A 16311-nucleotide genomic window follows, 5' to 3' on the forward strand; every position below is an offset into this window, starting at 1 on the left:
GGAGATTCCCAGAGTACTCCAAGTCTCTGCAACTCTTCCTTTAATTCTGTGAGCTGTCTTTGAATTCTGCCAATAAACCCCCTTTTCTGCTTCAGCTAATTTGAGTTAGGTTCTTGTCACTTGTCAGTAAGAATCCTGAAAATTTTCTCTGCAGCTTCTCTCCATGCCATGTCCTGTTTTTCAATTTTAGGCTATAATAATTGTTTCCAGTTCCCTCGCATCCACCATGCAATCATGATGCCCTGCCTCTGTTCATATAATTTCCATTCCCTGGAGGTTATTAACAGCTTTGTCATTCTGCTAATTCTTGCTGTACTAGGAAAAGACCAAGAGTCAGGCCCTGGTCTGTCAATCCCAATGAATTGAAGGAAAATGGAAAGGATGAGTCCTGTGGTAGAGAGCCCCAGGCACCACATAACTTCTGATGATCATTCTTGTAGCTTCTACCAGACAGTGTCTCTGGTCAGTATCTCACTTGTTAATCATTAGAGAGAAGCAGAATTGAGGGCAGGTAGTCTCCTTAGGTTGTAATCTATCAACAGTGGGAGTTTAGCAAGGGTAGTGGAAATTGGAATGATCCAACTGAGAGTAAAAGTTTGGCACTTCTATTGTCCATATCCCTTAGCTTTTTTTGTATGTTTTCTTATAGCTATATCACCTAGAGAGAGGGGTGTGTGTGTGTGTGTTGCTGCCTGGAACCTACTCCCATGGATTCAGATATCATAGTTCAGGATACAGTGTGGACACTTGGATTTTTAAAAGCTCCCCAGGTAGTTCTTAGATGTAGCCACTTAAGAACCCCTGCCCTCAGGTGCCTCTGTCTGAACCTGTTTTCATGGACAAGCAGTATGGGCTGTTGCCATCAATAACTGCAAAGAAAAGATAGGCAAGTTTCCATCCAAAGAATGATTTGGGAAGTATGTCCTACTTTATTTTTTGGAAGAATTTATGAAGGGTTGGTGGTCAATTCTTGAACATTTAGTAGAATTCACTCATGAAGCCATCTGGACTTGGGCCTTGTGGGAAGCTTTTTACTAATTCAATCTCTTGTTATAGGTCTAGTCATATTTTCTGTTTATTCTTTAGTCCATTTTGGTAGTTTGTGTATTTCTAGGAATTTGTCCATTTCATGTAGGTGATCTAATTTGTTAGCATGCAATTGTTCATGGTATTCCTTTACGATCCTTTTTATTTCTGTAAGGCCGGTAGTAATGTTCCTTCCTTCATTCCTAATTTTAGTGAGTTCAGGGTTTTTTTCTTGGTCAGTCTAGCTAAAAGTTGGTCAGTTTTGTTGTTTTTGTTTAATGAACCAACCTTGTTCATTTTTCTGTATTGTTTGTGTTTTTTAATTTCATTAATTTCTGCTCTAACCTCTATTATTTCTTTCCTTCTATTTGTCTTGGTTTACTTTGCTCTTTTTCTAGTAGAAGGATAGGCTGTTGACTTGAGATCTTTTTTATTAATAAACTTAATTTTTTTAGTGTAGTTTCAGGTTCACAACAGAATTGAACATAAAATAGAGAGTTCCCATATATGCCCTAACCCCACAGATGCACAACCCTCCCTACTATAGACATTCTGCACCAGAATGGTACATTTGTCACAATCCATTGACACATCATTATCACCCAAAGTACATAGTTTAGTTTTGGTGTTGAATATTCTGTGGGTTTTGACAATGTATCTATCATTGTAGGATCATACAGAATAATTGCATTGCCCTAAAAATCTGTGCTCTGCCTATTCATCCCTCCCTCCACCCTAAGCCCTGGCAACCACTGATCTTTTTACTGTCTTCATAGTTTCTCTTTTTCAAGAATGTCATATAGTTGGAATCATACAGTATGTATTAGGTTGGTGCAAAAGTACTTGTGGTTTAAAACGTTAAAAATGATTGGAAAAACTGCAATTATTTTTGTACCAACCTCATGGTTTTTTCAGATTGGCTTCTTTCACTTAGTAATATGCATTTAAGTTTCCTCCATATGTTTTTCATGGCTTGATAGCTCATTTCTTTTTAGTGCTGAATATTCCATTGTCTGGACTTCTTTTTTAATGTAAATATTTACAGCTACAAATTTCCATCTGAGCACTGCTTTCATTGCTCGTCATAAGTTTTGCTATGTTGTGTGAGGTACTGTTTGTATAGGAAAGGCAGGATAAATGCTTGCTTCCATTTATTTACAAGGTTTGAAAATAATAAGTAGATTTCCTAGTGTGCCAGTAGTGAATTATTGCATTTCAGTTCCAAATGTATCCTTTTTGCTTGCTCTGCAAAATGGATTTGGACCCTTTAAATATTTATCCTTTACCAGCTGGCAGGTGGTACTAAGCTTTGTCAATAGAGGGCGCCAGAGAGATATTGCAGGAAAAAAAGGCTTTGTTTCCTGTTTCTAGTGTTTTGGGTTAGGGAGGGTTCTGTGCCCTGGGCAACTTCTCCAGAGCAAGGCACGTGGTTTCTTCAGCACTTCGCTTTTTCAGTGTATGGTGGCCAGCAGCCAGAAACTTCTCCTGGGACCCCGCCACAGGTGGTTTGTAGTAGAGCGCCTCTTGTGAGACACGTCTCCATGAATGGCTTTCTCCAGCAATCCTGCAAGATTTCTGGCAACTTCTGCCAGTGCAGTACCACAGTGGCTTCTCTGCCATATAGTGAGCCAGAGCCACATCCTCTCTAACAAGATGTGCACCTCAGCTCTGGGTGATCTTCACTGGATACTTTATCTCAATCCTAGAGGTAGTGGCCGTTCCTTCTATCACTATTCCTATATTCTTTTAGAATCCTCTTTTGTATCTTTACTAGTCAATCCTTGTTACTCCAATCCCCTGCTATTCTTTTATGTCTTTAAATGAATAAAACCTTCCCTGTTCAAATTACTCTGTGGTTCCTCTCTCCTGATTGGACCCAGACTGATACATCTGGTAATTTCTAATGGTGACAATAAGGTTTGTTTGATGAACTGTCAAAATTAAGGATTTATGTTCAAAAAAGGACAAAAAGTAATAGGCAATGGAATAGGAGATGAAAATTGAAATGTCTACAACTGACAAGGAATTGATATCTGTAATATACATAAATATCATCAACAGGAAAAAAATAGAGCAGCCACAATAGAAAAACGGTCATTGGATATGAATAAGCAATTTGAAAAGAGGAATCTCAAAAGGTCATTAAGAAATGTCAGACTCATTAGTAATCAAAGAAACACAAAAAACGATATCACATCACACCTGTTGGTTTGGAAAAAGAAAAAGTTTTGGAAGCTGGATAATGGTTACATCTGAAATATACCTCAGATCTGCCCTCTTCTCTCCACATTTACTGTCACTGTAGTTCAAGGCCACCACCATCATCTTCTGCATTAGCGCAATACAAACATGTAGCTGGTCTGCCCACTTCTATTCTTGCTCCCCCATAATTCACTTTTCCCCTAGGAGCAGGAGAAATCTTTAAGTATAAATCAGGTACCACATCTTAGCTTAGAACCTTTCAGTAACTTCCTATTGCTCTTGGAATAAAATCCTCCATCGGAGCCTGCAGGTGATCTGTGTGATCTTTCCTACCTCTCCAGTTTCATACTGTGCGCTCTCTTTGCTCACTATTCTCCAGCAAATATTTCAATACCGTGAACACTTCAATCTCTATCCTTTGCTCATGCTGTTTCCTCTAAATTTACACATAGCTTGCTCCTTCTCATCTTTCATTCTACTCAAAGAAGCCTGGCTACATTTTCTGGAGCAGATCCTAGTAAGTGTCTGTCACTGCTTTCTTTCATAACACCAACATAATTTGTAATTATTTTACAAATTGCTAATTTGTAAATATAAATAACTTAGTTTTTATCTCCCCTACAAGATAATGCACTTCATGAGGGCAGGGACCATGTTTGTCTTTTTCACTATTTACCTTCAGCGCTTAAAGCAATGCCTAGGAGCGTATGAATTAAAACGTATGTGAATGAATGAATCGATTTCGTTTTCATGGGGAAGCCTGGACTAGTGAATTACTTTACAAATGTAGATGCTTCACACTTAAATGTTGTGTTCTGTTTAGTAATGCAACAAAACAAACAAAAATTCCACACATGCATTTACAATTTTATACTTTAAAAGTAATCAGCGCTTCCAAACTTTACCCCTCGTGTTGTGTCCTCTGTAATTTGTTTTTTTGTCATCTGCCTGTTCAAGTCCTTTACCGTTTCTCATGTGGTTTATCGTTTTCTAACTGGGTAGTAAGAGCTCTTTGTATATTAGCTCTTGTTTTGCAGATATTTTTTCCCAAGATTGCCTTTTGATCACTCAGTTTTTTGTATGTTTTTTTTTTAACCCCAAGCCTGAACTACTCTAGGACGGTCATGTCTGAGCTGACTCCAAAGACCAGGTGAAGCTAGTTGGGTAAAAGGGCAAAGAGGCATTGTAACAGGTGAGCACAGTGAATCTCAAAAAGGAAAACGATGATTACGCTAGTCACTGCCGACCCGCACTCCACTGCCCGCGTCCCCTGCCACCTACAGCCAGCAGTCAACTCTTTCCGCCCAGCGTCTGGCGCGTCTGTCTGACGTCACGGGCTCAGCGCACAATTGACGCAGCTCGCGCAAACTCTGTGGCCGTCTACTAGGCGCGCAGATGCGAAAGTTCTCGCGGTGCCGGAAGTCCAGGGCACGTGACCGGGTGACAGCGCTCTCTGGACTACAGGGCTTGCTTTAGGTGTTGCGGCGCGGGATGGCGGAGGCGCCTCCTGTCTCAGGTACTGCTCTGGCCCGCGCGGCAGTGGGCCCCTCTCGAGTTGCGAAAATTTGGTCACTGACGAATCCTAGGACTTAGGCCATTCATATCACGAGAGTGGCGCGCACTAAGGGTGGGGATAGGGGCTTGGAAGGGCCAAGCCACGCGCGTGGTGCTTACGGAGATCTGGACCGTTCTCGACTGCCGGGTTGTGAAACCCGGCAGCTGTGTTTCCAAAGAACGCGGGTTTGTATCTGCGCCCGGCGAGTCGATGTGGGTGTCCCGGCCTTCCCAGGGCAGCGGCCACATTGATCTCCGACCCGAGGGCGTCGACCGGATCCCCGTCGGTGACTGGCGGGCTCTTGCCGTGTAGTAGCGGCTTTGCGAGCTGTGCTTAAGGTGTATTTGTGCGTTCTGGTGCCGCGGCGCCGCGGCGAGCCGAACACCTGTGGTTTTCAACCTCAGCCTGCCCAGAACTCGCGGTGTGACTGAGTCCTTTTCCTCATCTGTCAGTTGGGAGTAATTAAGTTAATTCCTATGAAGTCTCCTGCTCTGTACGGACCTATTCCATAATTGTCAGCTCACTACTCCTCCCGGAGTTGCCTCTGTGTGTAGAGACAACCTCATTTGGCTGTTAATATAACATCTATTTACATTACTTTCAGGGTGTACCTTAGATCTTTGTTTTGCAAACTTTTTGGACAGTGGCTGAAAAGGAACCTTTTGCTTGTGTCTACATACATAAATATAAAAGCGAGCCAAGAGTTCCAGGAAGCAATGGTTTTCCATGCCATCTGCATCTGCAGGACACTATTTTCTACTTCATTTGTTAAAAATACTTGTGATAACCTACTACATTGATTTGATTTCAGGACCCACTCTTGATGACAAACAGGGCAGCAATTTGCAGCAAGAGGTTGTAAAAGTCATTGATTTGAGTCTTAGTAAAGCTGCCTACCAGCTACTGGGGTACTAAGAACTGAGTACAAATATATAGGTATTGTGCACTGGCTGGCAGGTAAAACGTATTTATTACTATGGATCTTGGTCAAAAAAGTTGGAAAACACACTGCATTGTTGTGCCACAGTCCTGATTTAGATTAAGTCATCTTGGGGGGGGACGGGAGGGGGGGGCTGGACCTTTTTCGGCTGGTGTTTTGTTTTTCTCTCACCCATTCTTTTCCCAGATCCTGTAAAGTGGATCCATTGGTCTGCCCATCCTTAGGCTCACACCCTTCAGTGCTAGCTGCAGAATTGGGTGGGACTAGCTGTTAGTCATAGTTTTGGCCTCTAGTGTCGTAGCCCAGGTTACAACTTCCTCCCTATCTAATAAGGCAAAGTCCCCTACTCCAGAGACCTCCCCACTCCCTCTCATGTGTCTTAGTTTGCTTTCCTTAGTTTCTATTCCAGGTTCTTAGTTCAGCGTAATCTCTAACCCACACCTCCATCCCCACTCAAGGTTTAGATCTCTTGCCTGCTCCTGTCCTCGAATAGCAGCGCAGTCCAGAGAGTATCTGGAAGTGGAGTCTGCTTTGTCTCTGGACTTTATAACCGACTGTTTACTCTGCTCCACCCACCTGTTGGGCACCTGCTGGTGCCGTGTTAGCTTGGATCTGGGATACCGCTTGTGCTATAGCCACGCTTTGGTGATGAGACATCCCATTTACTGAGTAATTTTCAGCCATGTAAACTAGTGGTGGGGAAAGGGTGTTTCAGATCTGTGTCTTAAGTCTAGTTTCTTGATTCTGTGCCCTTTTTCCCTTCCTTGTGTCTTTTAAGGGTTTTTCTGACAGCTTTGCCTACTACCTCGTGTAGTAGAACATACACTGTATATGAATAAGTGCTGCCCTGTCTGGAATCTCCAGTTGCATAAACTCCTTACTGCTTAATGTGAAACCCTCTTTTCCCATCCTTTACCAGGCTATTCTGAACAACTTTACTGACATTTTTTCTGTCCCGCTCTTAATCCTTGCTTCTTCAAGCAGGAAAGGACTACACAATCCCCACTTGGTCTAATTTACCCTTTCCCACCTTTAAGTTGTCTGTTAGGTTTTCTGAACACCTTTTCTGCCACCTTCTGAATTTGTCTAATCCTCTTGCCATTTTGTAAGGCCCTATCCCCAGAATTCTACCATTGTGAAAGCTTTCAGGACAAATCCTGGATTGAGTGACAGGTTACCCTATGACTTTTATGATCTCATTCGGTTATTTAATATATGTTTCTGTGGTACCAGCTGCCCAATCTCTGACAGTGTAGTGTAGTAATACTGTAAGTGCATGATGTCTAGAGCCACATGTCTTGGGGTGGAATCCTGAATCTGCTTTAGAATATCCCTATGGCCTTGGGCAAATTACTTACTCTCTCTGTGTCTCAGTTTTCTCATCATGAATGTAAGGGTTAAATGAGTTAACACATATAAAGTGCTTAGAACTGCTTGGCACATGTTAAATACCTAATAAAGTACCTAACAGACGTATTAAACCTGAAATCCACAGGCTCTGCCCTGCACCCATCTGTGATCAGGCCTGTGTGTTTCAGATAGTCTGTAGTCCTAACAGCAGTAGTAAAGCACCATTTTAACCACTTTATACATATTACTAACTTGCTTTACTCTTCGTAGCAACTCTTAGATGTAGGAATTGTTATTATCTCCATTACATATAAGAAAACTGGGGTTAAATAACTTGCATAAAGACACAATAAGTGATAGGCAGGGACTTAAATCCATGTCTTCCAGGCTCTATCAATTCTTGGTATATTCTATATGTTACACATAGTTCTGACTTTTCTACTAACTAGTTTTAGGCAAATCATTTTGTGTTTGGGTTTTAGGGACTGAGTTGACTCTACAAAGAAGCACCTTGCAGGAGATAAAACGAGTGGGTTCAAGGGGCATATGCTTAATTTTTGAGACTTTGAGATTCTGGACTATATTATAGATGTTATGTATGGAAAACCTAAAATATATTCCTGGGGGAAGAGGTGGGAACTAACGTACTCACTATACTAAGTACCATCTATATAAAATAATGTTTAAATTTTATAGTAACCCTTTGAAACAGTATTATCATCATTTGTCATGGATGAGGACCCTAAGGCTAAAAGCAACCAAATGATATCCCTAAGCTCCTAACATAAGTTGGAGGGCCAGGCTTTAAACTGATTTGGGTTGATTCCAAAGTCTGTTTACTTGATATTTCACAATGCTACCTTAGAGTTTTGAAAGACCACATGGAACCTGCCGAGTGATGTCTCACCCCGGAACTATTTGCTGACCTTAAATTTTTTTTATAAAATAAGTGCATGTGTAAGTAATGCCTCATGGCCCAGGTGAGCAGTTTTACTTAGCAACTCTCAGCGGTGGCTGTTGGTGAGGCTATCGGACATGGGATGATCAGTTTCCACAAGCACCTGGAATCCATCGCCGTCACAGGAAACGTAGGACTTACTAAGAGCCTGTTTTATACAAAATCTTTTAAGAAAATAACTTCTAGATATGGCTTAGAGTCTTCTGGGCTCCATGGGTGACCAATTAATTTCTTTATTCGCATGTCTATTTCTTATGTTCTAGATACTTTAAAATTCAATACGGATGCTGCTGAATTCATTCCTCGGGAGAGAAAACATTCTGCTCTAAATTGTGGGAATCAAAGGAGACTAGATTCTAATCGGATTGGTAGAAGAAATTACAGTTCACCACCTCTGTGTCACGTTTCCAGGCAAGTCCTTTATGATGACATCTCTACTGTTTATCAGCACAGTTATCATCCTTCAGGAAGCAAACCTAAGAGTCAGCAGACTTCTTTCCAATCTTCTGCTTCTAATAAATCACTCAAGAGCCTTCAGAATCAACCTGGACAGAAACTGAGGAGTGAAAAGCAGCATATCAGAGTCAAGAGAGTACAAAGTCTCACTGACCAGACCTCAGATGCAGCTGGCTTAGAAAGCAGGGCCAGGTCAGAGAGTGGGACAAACCCTAGAGAGCACAGCCCTGCTGAGAGTGAGAAGGAAATTGTTGGTGCAGATCCCAGGGGCGCAAAACCCAAAAAAACAACCCAATTTGTATACAGCTATGGTAGGGGACCAAAAATTAAGGGGAAACTCAAATGTGAGTGGGGAAACAGAATGACTCCCAAACCTGAGGATGCCGGACCTGAAAATACCAAACCTATGGGGGTTATCCACCCTGACTCTTCAGATACATCCTTTAGAAAAGGAGTATTGGATGGGTCTGGGGCCAAACGCAATGAGCAGAGAAGACACCCACAGAAAAGGCCTCCCTGGGAAGTGGAGGGGGCCAGGCCACGACCAGGAAGGAATCTACCAAAACAGGATGGCCAACGACATACAAATGCAGGACCCAGGAACAACATGGTCCCCATTCCAAAGGATAATCTTAATGAAAGACCAGCAAAATCCATCTGTGACAATGGGAACTTGGCAGTCATCAACAAGTCTTCCAGAAGGGTTACTCCAGAGAAATGTGCCATAAGGAGGCAAGACCCTCAAGTACCATCTTTCCCCCGAGGCAAACAGAACCCTGTGCTAAAGAATGTGGAAACGCACACAGGTAAGTCTACCTAGAGGGGTTGGAAATGTTTTGTTTTTTATTTTAAATTTCTGAATAAGTGATATATTTATACAACGTAGAAACCAGAAAGTATAAAAAGGTACCCAGTTAAAAAAAAAAAAATCTCTTTCTCTCCTTGTTTATCATCTGCCTGGGCCGTGTCATCTCCCTCTCCCTTCTCCAGTAAGTGGTAACCATTTACTTAGTTTTTATGTCATAAGCAAATACAAATAAGGAACATTTTTCTTAATACATTTAGTGAGAGTTTTGAAAAATGCAAATATGGGGTGGTATAGATGTTTGCTTGCACGATTTGTTTTGAATTGTGAAAGCACAAGTCGGGTAACGTCTCTCCACTGCCTCTTCTGGTTTCGGCCTGCAGCATGTCTTGCCTGCTCGTCTGCAAGAGTTCCTAACTAATCTCGCCATCTCCAGTTTCTCTTGTAGTTCCTCTCCCAGCAGCATCAGAGAGGTCAGAGAGCGATCTTTCTAAAACTCATATTGAACTGTGTCATCCCCTTGCTTAATTTTGTTCACTTTTTCTCATCACCTACAGAGTCTGGCTTCTGCCTTACCCAACAACTCCAACTTCTGCTGCCTCAATCCCCACCACGTTTTATTCCCTGGACTCTATACCGTTTCATCTTGCCATACTGTTGCATGTATGGCTCCCTCTGTTTAGAATGTCTCCCACAGAGCTCACTGGTGAATTCTTACTTAAAAATGCAAAAGCTAGTATAGTCACATGTCCAGGAAAACTTTTCTCACCTCTATAGATAGCATTAATCTTTTCCAGCCCTGTGACATGTCTTTCTCTTACATATATAGATGCTTCCATTATAGCACTTACACTGGAAACCATCAGTTATGTGTCAATGCCCTCCACTAGTCTATAAGCTCCTTGAAAGCAAAGACTATCTTCCCATTTTTGTATCCCTGTTGCCTAACACAGCTCTTAAAACATAGTAGGTACTCAGCTCTGAAAGGAGGTTCTTCCTTTTATTGAACTGAAAACTTCTTTCCTATAAATACTTTCTATCCCCTGGTTCAAGTTCTGTCCTTGATAGGAGAAAGTAACTAGTCTCTCTCCCCATAGTTTCCCTCCTCCTTATTGCAAATCAGCTTTCTGCAGTAGTTGAAGACTCTTCTCATTTTACCCTGACGATATATATTTCATCTAGGCTAAATAACTTCATTCTACTAGCTCTTCCTCATGGATCTTCACCATTCTGGTCTCCCTCCTGTTTAGTATGACATACAGCCTAACACATGAAGCCACCACCTGCATGGGCCTGTTTTTACACTGGCCTACAGTTCTTCTAGTTCTCATTTGTTTCACCAGGCAGTCCTTCTTGGGACCTCAACTTGTGTGTGAACCAAGGCAATGTTATATCAGAGTTATTTTTGAATTCTTACGGCTGGTTTCCTATTGCTTCATAATGAATTACCACAAATGCAGTGGCTTAAGGATAACAGAAATTATGTCAGAGTTTCTGTGAATCCGGGTCAGGAATCTGGATGTGGATTAGCTGAGTTCTCCACTCAGACTCTCACAGGACTGAAATTTGGTCAGGGATGCAATCTCATCTGAGGTATCCTCATTCATACTTACTGGTTGTTGGTAGGATTTAGTTTTTTAATGGGTGTAGGACTGAGATCACCATTTTCTTGCTGGCTATTGGCTGGGGATCACTCGCAGCTTCTAGAGGCCACCTGCAATCCCCTACCATGTGGCCCTCTCCACAACATGGCAGTTTGCTTCTTCGAGGCCTGCTGGAAAGCATCTGCTACAGATTCTTCAAATCTCTGACTTCTGTCTCTGATCTCTAGACTTTTTAAAAAGGACTCACCTGATTAGATCAGGCCCACCCACACTTGGGGAGGAGATTGTATAGGACATGCCACAAAGCGGGGTGGGAATCTTGGAGGCTGTCTTTGCCTAACAAATCTCTCTTGGTTTCACATCCCCACATATTCATGAGAACACTTTATTCATATTTACTGAGTAAATACTATGTGTCAAGCACGGTTCTAGGTACTAGGAATACAGCACTGATGGATTTGCATTCTGGTCAGGAAGACAAGGCAGAAAGCACTTAAATATTTACTCTGTCAGGTGGTGATAAGGGCTAAAAGCATATAAAGCAGATTGAGGACAGAGTAACAGAGGTGCTAGTTTGGATGGGTTGATCTCTTTGATGAGGAGACATTTCAGCAGAGACCAGAAGGGCAGCAGCACATCATGTGGCGCTCTGGAGACGACATTCCAGGCAGGGGGTGAAGTAGGTTTAGGCTGGGGTGGGAGGGCAGCACTGTGAGCAATGAAGAGGGGGTTGAGAGAGCAGGTCAGGGAAATCACGGGGGCTAGAGCATGGGAGGCCCTTAGATTTGGTTCTGAGAAAGAAAATGAGACGCAGCTGGAAGGTTTTGAGAAAAGGGATGGTATGATTTCCCTCACTCAACATTCTAAAACGATCGTTCAGCCTGCTGTGTGGAGAATAGGCTCTCAGGAAGCAAGGGACGAGGTAAGCGGCTGTTGGAGTAGTTCAGGTAGTGGGTCACGGAGACTTGGACTAGGGTAGTCGTGGTGGGAGAGGTAAGAATTGGTTAGAATTTGAATGTATTTGGAAGGTCCAACTGACAAGATTTGCAGGTAGACTGGATGTTGGATGCAAGAGAATGAGAGCAGGGAAGGGTGAAACCAAGGGTTTTGTGCCTGAGCAATGTAGAACAGAATTGCCATGTACCAAAGAGGTAAAGCCTGGGAGAGGAAAACGTATTGTTTGTTTTTAAAACTTTTTAGTTTGGAATAATTTGAGGTTTACAGAAAAGTTGCAAAGATAGTACAGAGAATTCCTAAATATCCTTCACCCACCTTCCTCTAATGTTAACATCTTACATAACCAACTCTGGTCCGTTACCAAAACTGAGAAATTAATGCTGGTACCACAGTATTAACTGAACTGCAGATTTTATTTGGATTTCCCCAGTTTTTCCACTAATGTCCTTTTTCTGTTCCAGATTCCAATCCAGGATACCATGTTGCATTTAGTCATCATGTCTATCATCTCCTCTGATCTGTGACGGTTTCTTAGCCATTCCTTGTTGGAAAAGATGTTTTTGCATGTTTCGCTTTGTCTACCCTTGTTCAGGAAAGAAAGAATTCGGTTAATTAAATTTGAGTTATCTATTAGACTTGCAAATGGATATGTTAAGTAGGGAGCTGGATATAAAATTCAGGGAAAAGATCTGGATTAGAGATTTAAATTTGGGAATTGTCAGTGTAGAGATGGTGTTTAATGGACTAGTGAAGGTCGCCTCAGTATTGCTGGAGAAGAAAAGTTTGAGGATGGAGCCTCCTATACACCTCAGTGTTTCAAGGTTGGAAGATGGGGATCCAGCAAAGGGAATGGAGAATGAGTACCAACTGAACAACCCGTAGGAAGTGATACATGTCCTAAATACCAAATAAAAAAAGAATTCAAGGAGGAGGGAGAGGTGGAATGTGCTAAATACTGTTGATAGGTCCAGAAAGATGACAACTGCATATTGACTACTGGATTTGGCAATGTGAAGGTTATTGACCTTGATAAGAGCAGTTTTGGTGGAGTGGTGGAGATGAAAGCTTGATTGGAATGGAGAGAGAGAGGATCAGCCCAAATATAAGTCTCCATGGCTATTTGAAAGTGGTCTTTGCTTGCTCTCATTTTGTACTGGGAGAACCTAGCACTGCTCCCGTTGTCCCAGACTTTCTGGATCCCTCATTCTGTGGTGACAAAATCCTTTATATCCTTCATTTGTTCCTGCTGTGTTCCTGCTCTTAATTGACTTACAGCCTTCTCTCAGTTCACCACTTTCCTTACCGCCTCTCAGAGCCTGTGCTTTCCTTTATCCCACTTAGTTTCTGGAAGATGGGGAGAACATACTCCTTCCCCAGTGTCATTTCCAAACTATTCTATCACCTTTGTATCAAAATCCCTGTGCCATTGAACCTAATGCTACATCACCTTTGGCTACATCACCTGTCATATCTCCTTATGTGTCATTTATTAGCCTCCAGGTGGCCCAGCCCCAGCCCTCATGTATTAATGCATCTAGCCTATATCTTTTCTCTACCTCAGTGGTTCTCAATGTGTGATCCAAGCGCAGCAGACATCAGCAACATCTGGGAACTTTTTAGAAAAGTATATTCTTGGGCCTCACCTCAGATTCACTAAACAGAAATTATGGGAGTGGGGCCCAGCAGTCATATCTTTTAACAAGCCTTCGGGTGATTCTAAGGCATGATCAAGTTGGAGAACTACTGATGTACCATCAATTCTACTGTTATTCTGGGTGACTTTAGTGATCATGCGCATTGTGCCATCCTCAGGTTCTTTGCTCTTATCACCTGCAGTGGCCTTCACTTTCATTCCACATCCATATCCACTACCAAGAAAATAACCCTGGGGATGACCCATCTTGGAAATCTTAAAGTCCTATGTTCCACTTTCTGACCATAAGTTCCTGTCCTTCTGCCTCCCTCAGTTTCTTCCCCCACTACCAGTTTTGCCAGCCTCCTACCTTTGTTCCCTGTCTAGGCGGGCCTTATCGTAGGGGATTTGAAGTATTGGCCTTTGCCGAGCCATTTGGCAGAATCGCATCCCTGGATGGATGATGCATTGTACCTTTCCTACTCCAGATCTGGGTAACAGAACGCTATTCTGGGATATCACGTAATAGTGCAGATTTGGTGCTGTTGCAATTCTTTTGCCTTCGCAGGGAAGCCTTCCTGATGCCTCTGTTTGAAACTATATTTTCCCCACTGCCAGGCCTCTCTGTCCTCCTTTCCTGGTTTATTTTTCCCCATAGCTCTTATCACTGTTGGATGATGCTACATATATTCATTATTTGTTTATTGTTTCCCTTTCCCTGCTAGATAATAAACTTCATAAAGGCAAAAAATTGTCTGTTTTGTTCACTGTATATCCTTAGTGAGTAAAGAGTGCCTGACACATAGTAGGTTTTCAATAAATATTTTTGAATAGTGGTCTCCAATCTCAGTTGGCTTTCAGCACTGCCCATTTCCTCTTAATTGACCTTGGTCAGCTGTCTTTCCCATTTTCATCTAAGACTATTCCAAACGTTTTCCACTCTTATTCAAACCTGCTTAACATTCATGTTCCTCAAACCTTCCTAACATTCACCTCTCTCAATCTCAGTGGACCTCATTGACTCCTATTTCATTGAGAAAGGGGAGATCATCAGGTATAATTTTCTCAACTTTTTGCTCTCTTTCAAACTCAAAGGCCTTTCAAACTCAAAGGCACCTGTGCCCATTTTTTGCCTTTCAAACTCAAAGGCACCTGTGCCCATCCTTCCTTTATCTTTCATTCTGAGATCTCCTTTATTTACTTTCATCAACCTTTTTACATTTACTATTCCAAGTTTGCAGCCTGAAGATCTTCCCAAGTCTGTCCTACCCTCCACGAGAAAAACTTTCCTTTACGTGAACTCCCAGTAGTGTTTCCTTTCCTCCTATTCCGGTGTCGTTTGTTTTGTTTCCTTTTTTCTATTTTGATTCACTTTTCAGTCCTCTGCCACCTCACCACCTAACTCAGAGAGCTGCTGGTAAGGTTATGAATGGTTTTTATTTGCCACATCCAGTGGACAGATGTATTTCAGTCCTTTTTATCCTGGATTTCCCTTTGAGTTTGATGCAAAGATGGAGTCTTGTTTGAAATGTAACTTCCTTGACTCATTTATTCCTTCATCCACTCATTTGATAAATATTTATGGAGCATCTGGTATATACCAGGAACGGGAAATATTAACAGTGAGCAAGGCGGACAAGATCTTGTCTCTACCTCATATAGTCACAGAGCATATGGTCTCAGGGTGTTTCTATTTTTTTATTTTTTTTGACATTGGAAATGCAAAGTAATCTTAGGAGAGCTAATATAACGGAAGGATTAAAATGTGAGCTTTTGAGTCAGGTAGCAGTGAGTTTGAATTTTGACATTTTAATTTCTAGCTTTGTGACCTTGGGTAAGTGATTTTACCACTTTGAGTCTCAGTTTCTTCATCTATAAAATGATACTCACATTACAGCCTTGTTAAGAGAATTAAATAATATGTGTAAAGTGCTTTAGCACAGCACTTGGCTAGGTGTATTTAAGGTTAGTTATTTTATTCTTATAACCTATTTGAACCTGAAAGCAAAATAATGTGAGATAAATGCTAAAAGTATGTAGTCAAAAAATAAAATAGTCAACTATAATTGAAAATTAAAAATTATTTTTAAAATACTCAAAAAATCATATATATATATATATATACATATATATACACATATATATACATACATCCATACATACATAGACACTCATCTCTGAAAGCACCTGGCTATACTTAGGATAGAGAGACTTTGCTAAGATCATACGAGTATTTGGGGAAAAAGTCTGGAAATGGGTGAAGGTGTTGAGAAATAAATTGGGGAGGATTCTTAGGATGCCATACACTGGTCTCTCACTAGATGGCGAGCTTCTGGAGCCAGGGACTATTTCCTTCAGTCTGGTAACCTTACTATGGGGCTTGTGATGGGTGCCAAGCATATCTGTTGAGTGAATCAGCTAAAGACTTTCAGGGCAATTACTAGAACCATCTCACTGCCATGGTTTTTGGAACCTGTCCAGGCTTAGGTTGCTTGCAGCTGACCATTCACAAGCCCCTTCTTAGCCTGAATCCATGGGTCTGGTAGGTCCAGAGCATCCCAGATTCAGGAGGGCAAGGCAAGGCCCTGTAGCACGCTGCTCCTGTGGATGCTCAAGCTGTGTGACGAAGGGCATTTGGTTACTCTGGTTGGTTCCTGGACAGTGTCTTGACAATGCGTCCTCAACTGTGGGAATCCCCACTTGCATGTGTACTCGCTCGGCCAGTACCACAGCATATTCCTGCCCCTTCTTGGCTCAAACTCTGAACAACCACCTTACTCAGAGTCAGACATCCCTTAAATGCCTTCTTCTCTCAAATGCCTTGC

The 16311-nt window shown here is 42.0% G+C and overlaps 1 protein-coding gene across 4 annotated transcripts in view; it reads left to right on the forward strand.

Annotated features, from left to right (window-relative positions):
* Window positions 1-4619: 4619 nt before the first annotated feature.
* Window positions 4620-16311, forward strand: part of NFX1 (nuclear transcription factor, X-box binding 1) — a 56166-nt gene continuing 44474 nt past the window's right edge. For all 4 annotated transcript variants that reach the window (XM_081066934.1, XM_081066932.1, XM_081066933.1 and 1 more), the window contains exons 1-2: window positions 4620-4744; window positions 8295-9293. In XM_081066934.1, the coding sequence (XP_080923060.1) occupies window positions 4720-4744; window positions 8295-9293 (1024 nt within the window). In that variant the 5' untranslated portion in view covers window positions 4620-4719. The remainder of the gene's footprint in view (window positions 4745-8294; window positions 9294-16311) is intronic.

Source organism: Rhinolophus hipposideros (genome assembly GCF_964194185.1).
Source record: "Rhinolophus hipposideros genome assembly, chromosome: 11".
NCBI classification, from domain to species: Eukaryota; Metazoa; Chordata; class Mammalia; order Chiroptera; family Rhinolophidae; genus Rhinolophus; species Rhinolophus hipposideros.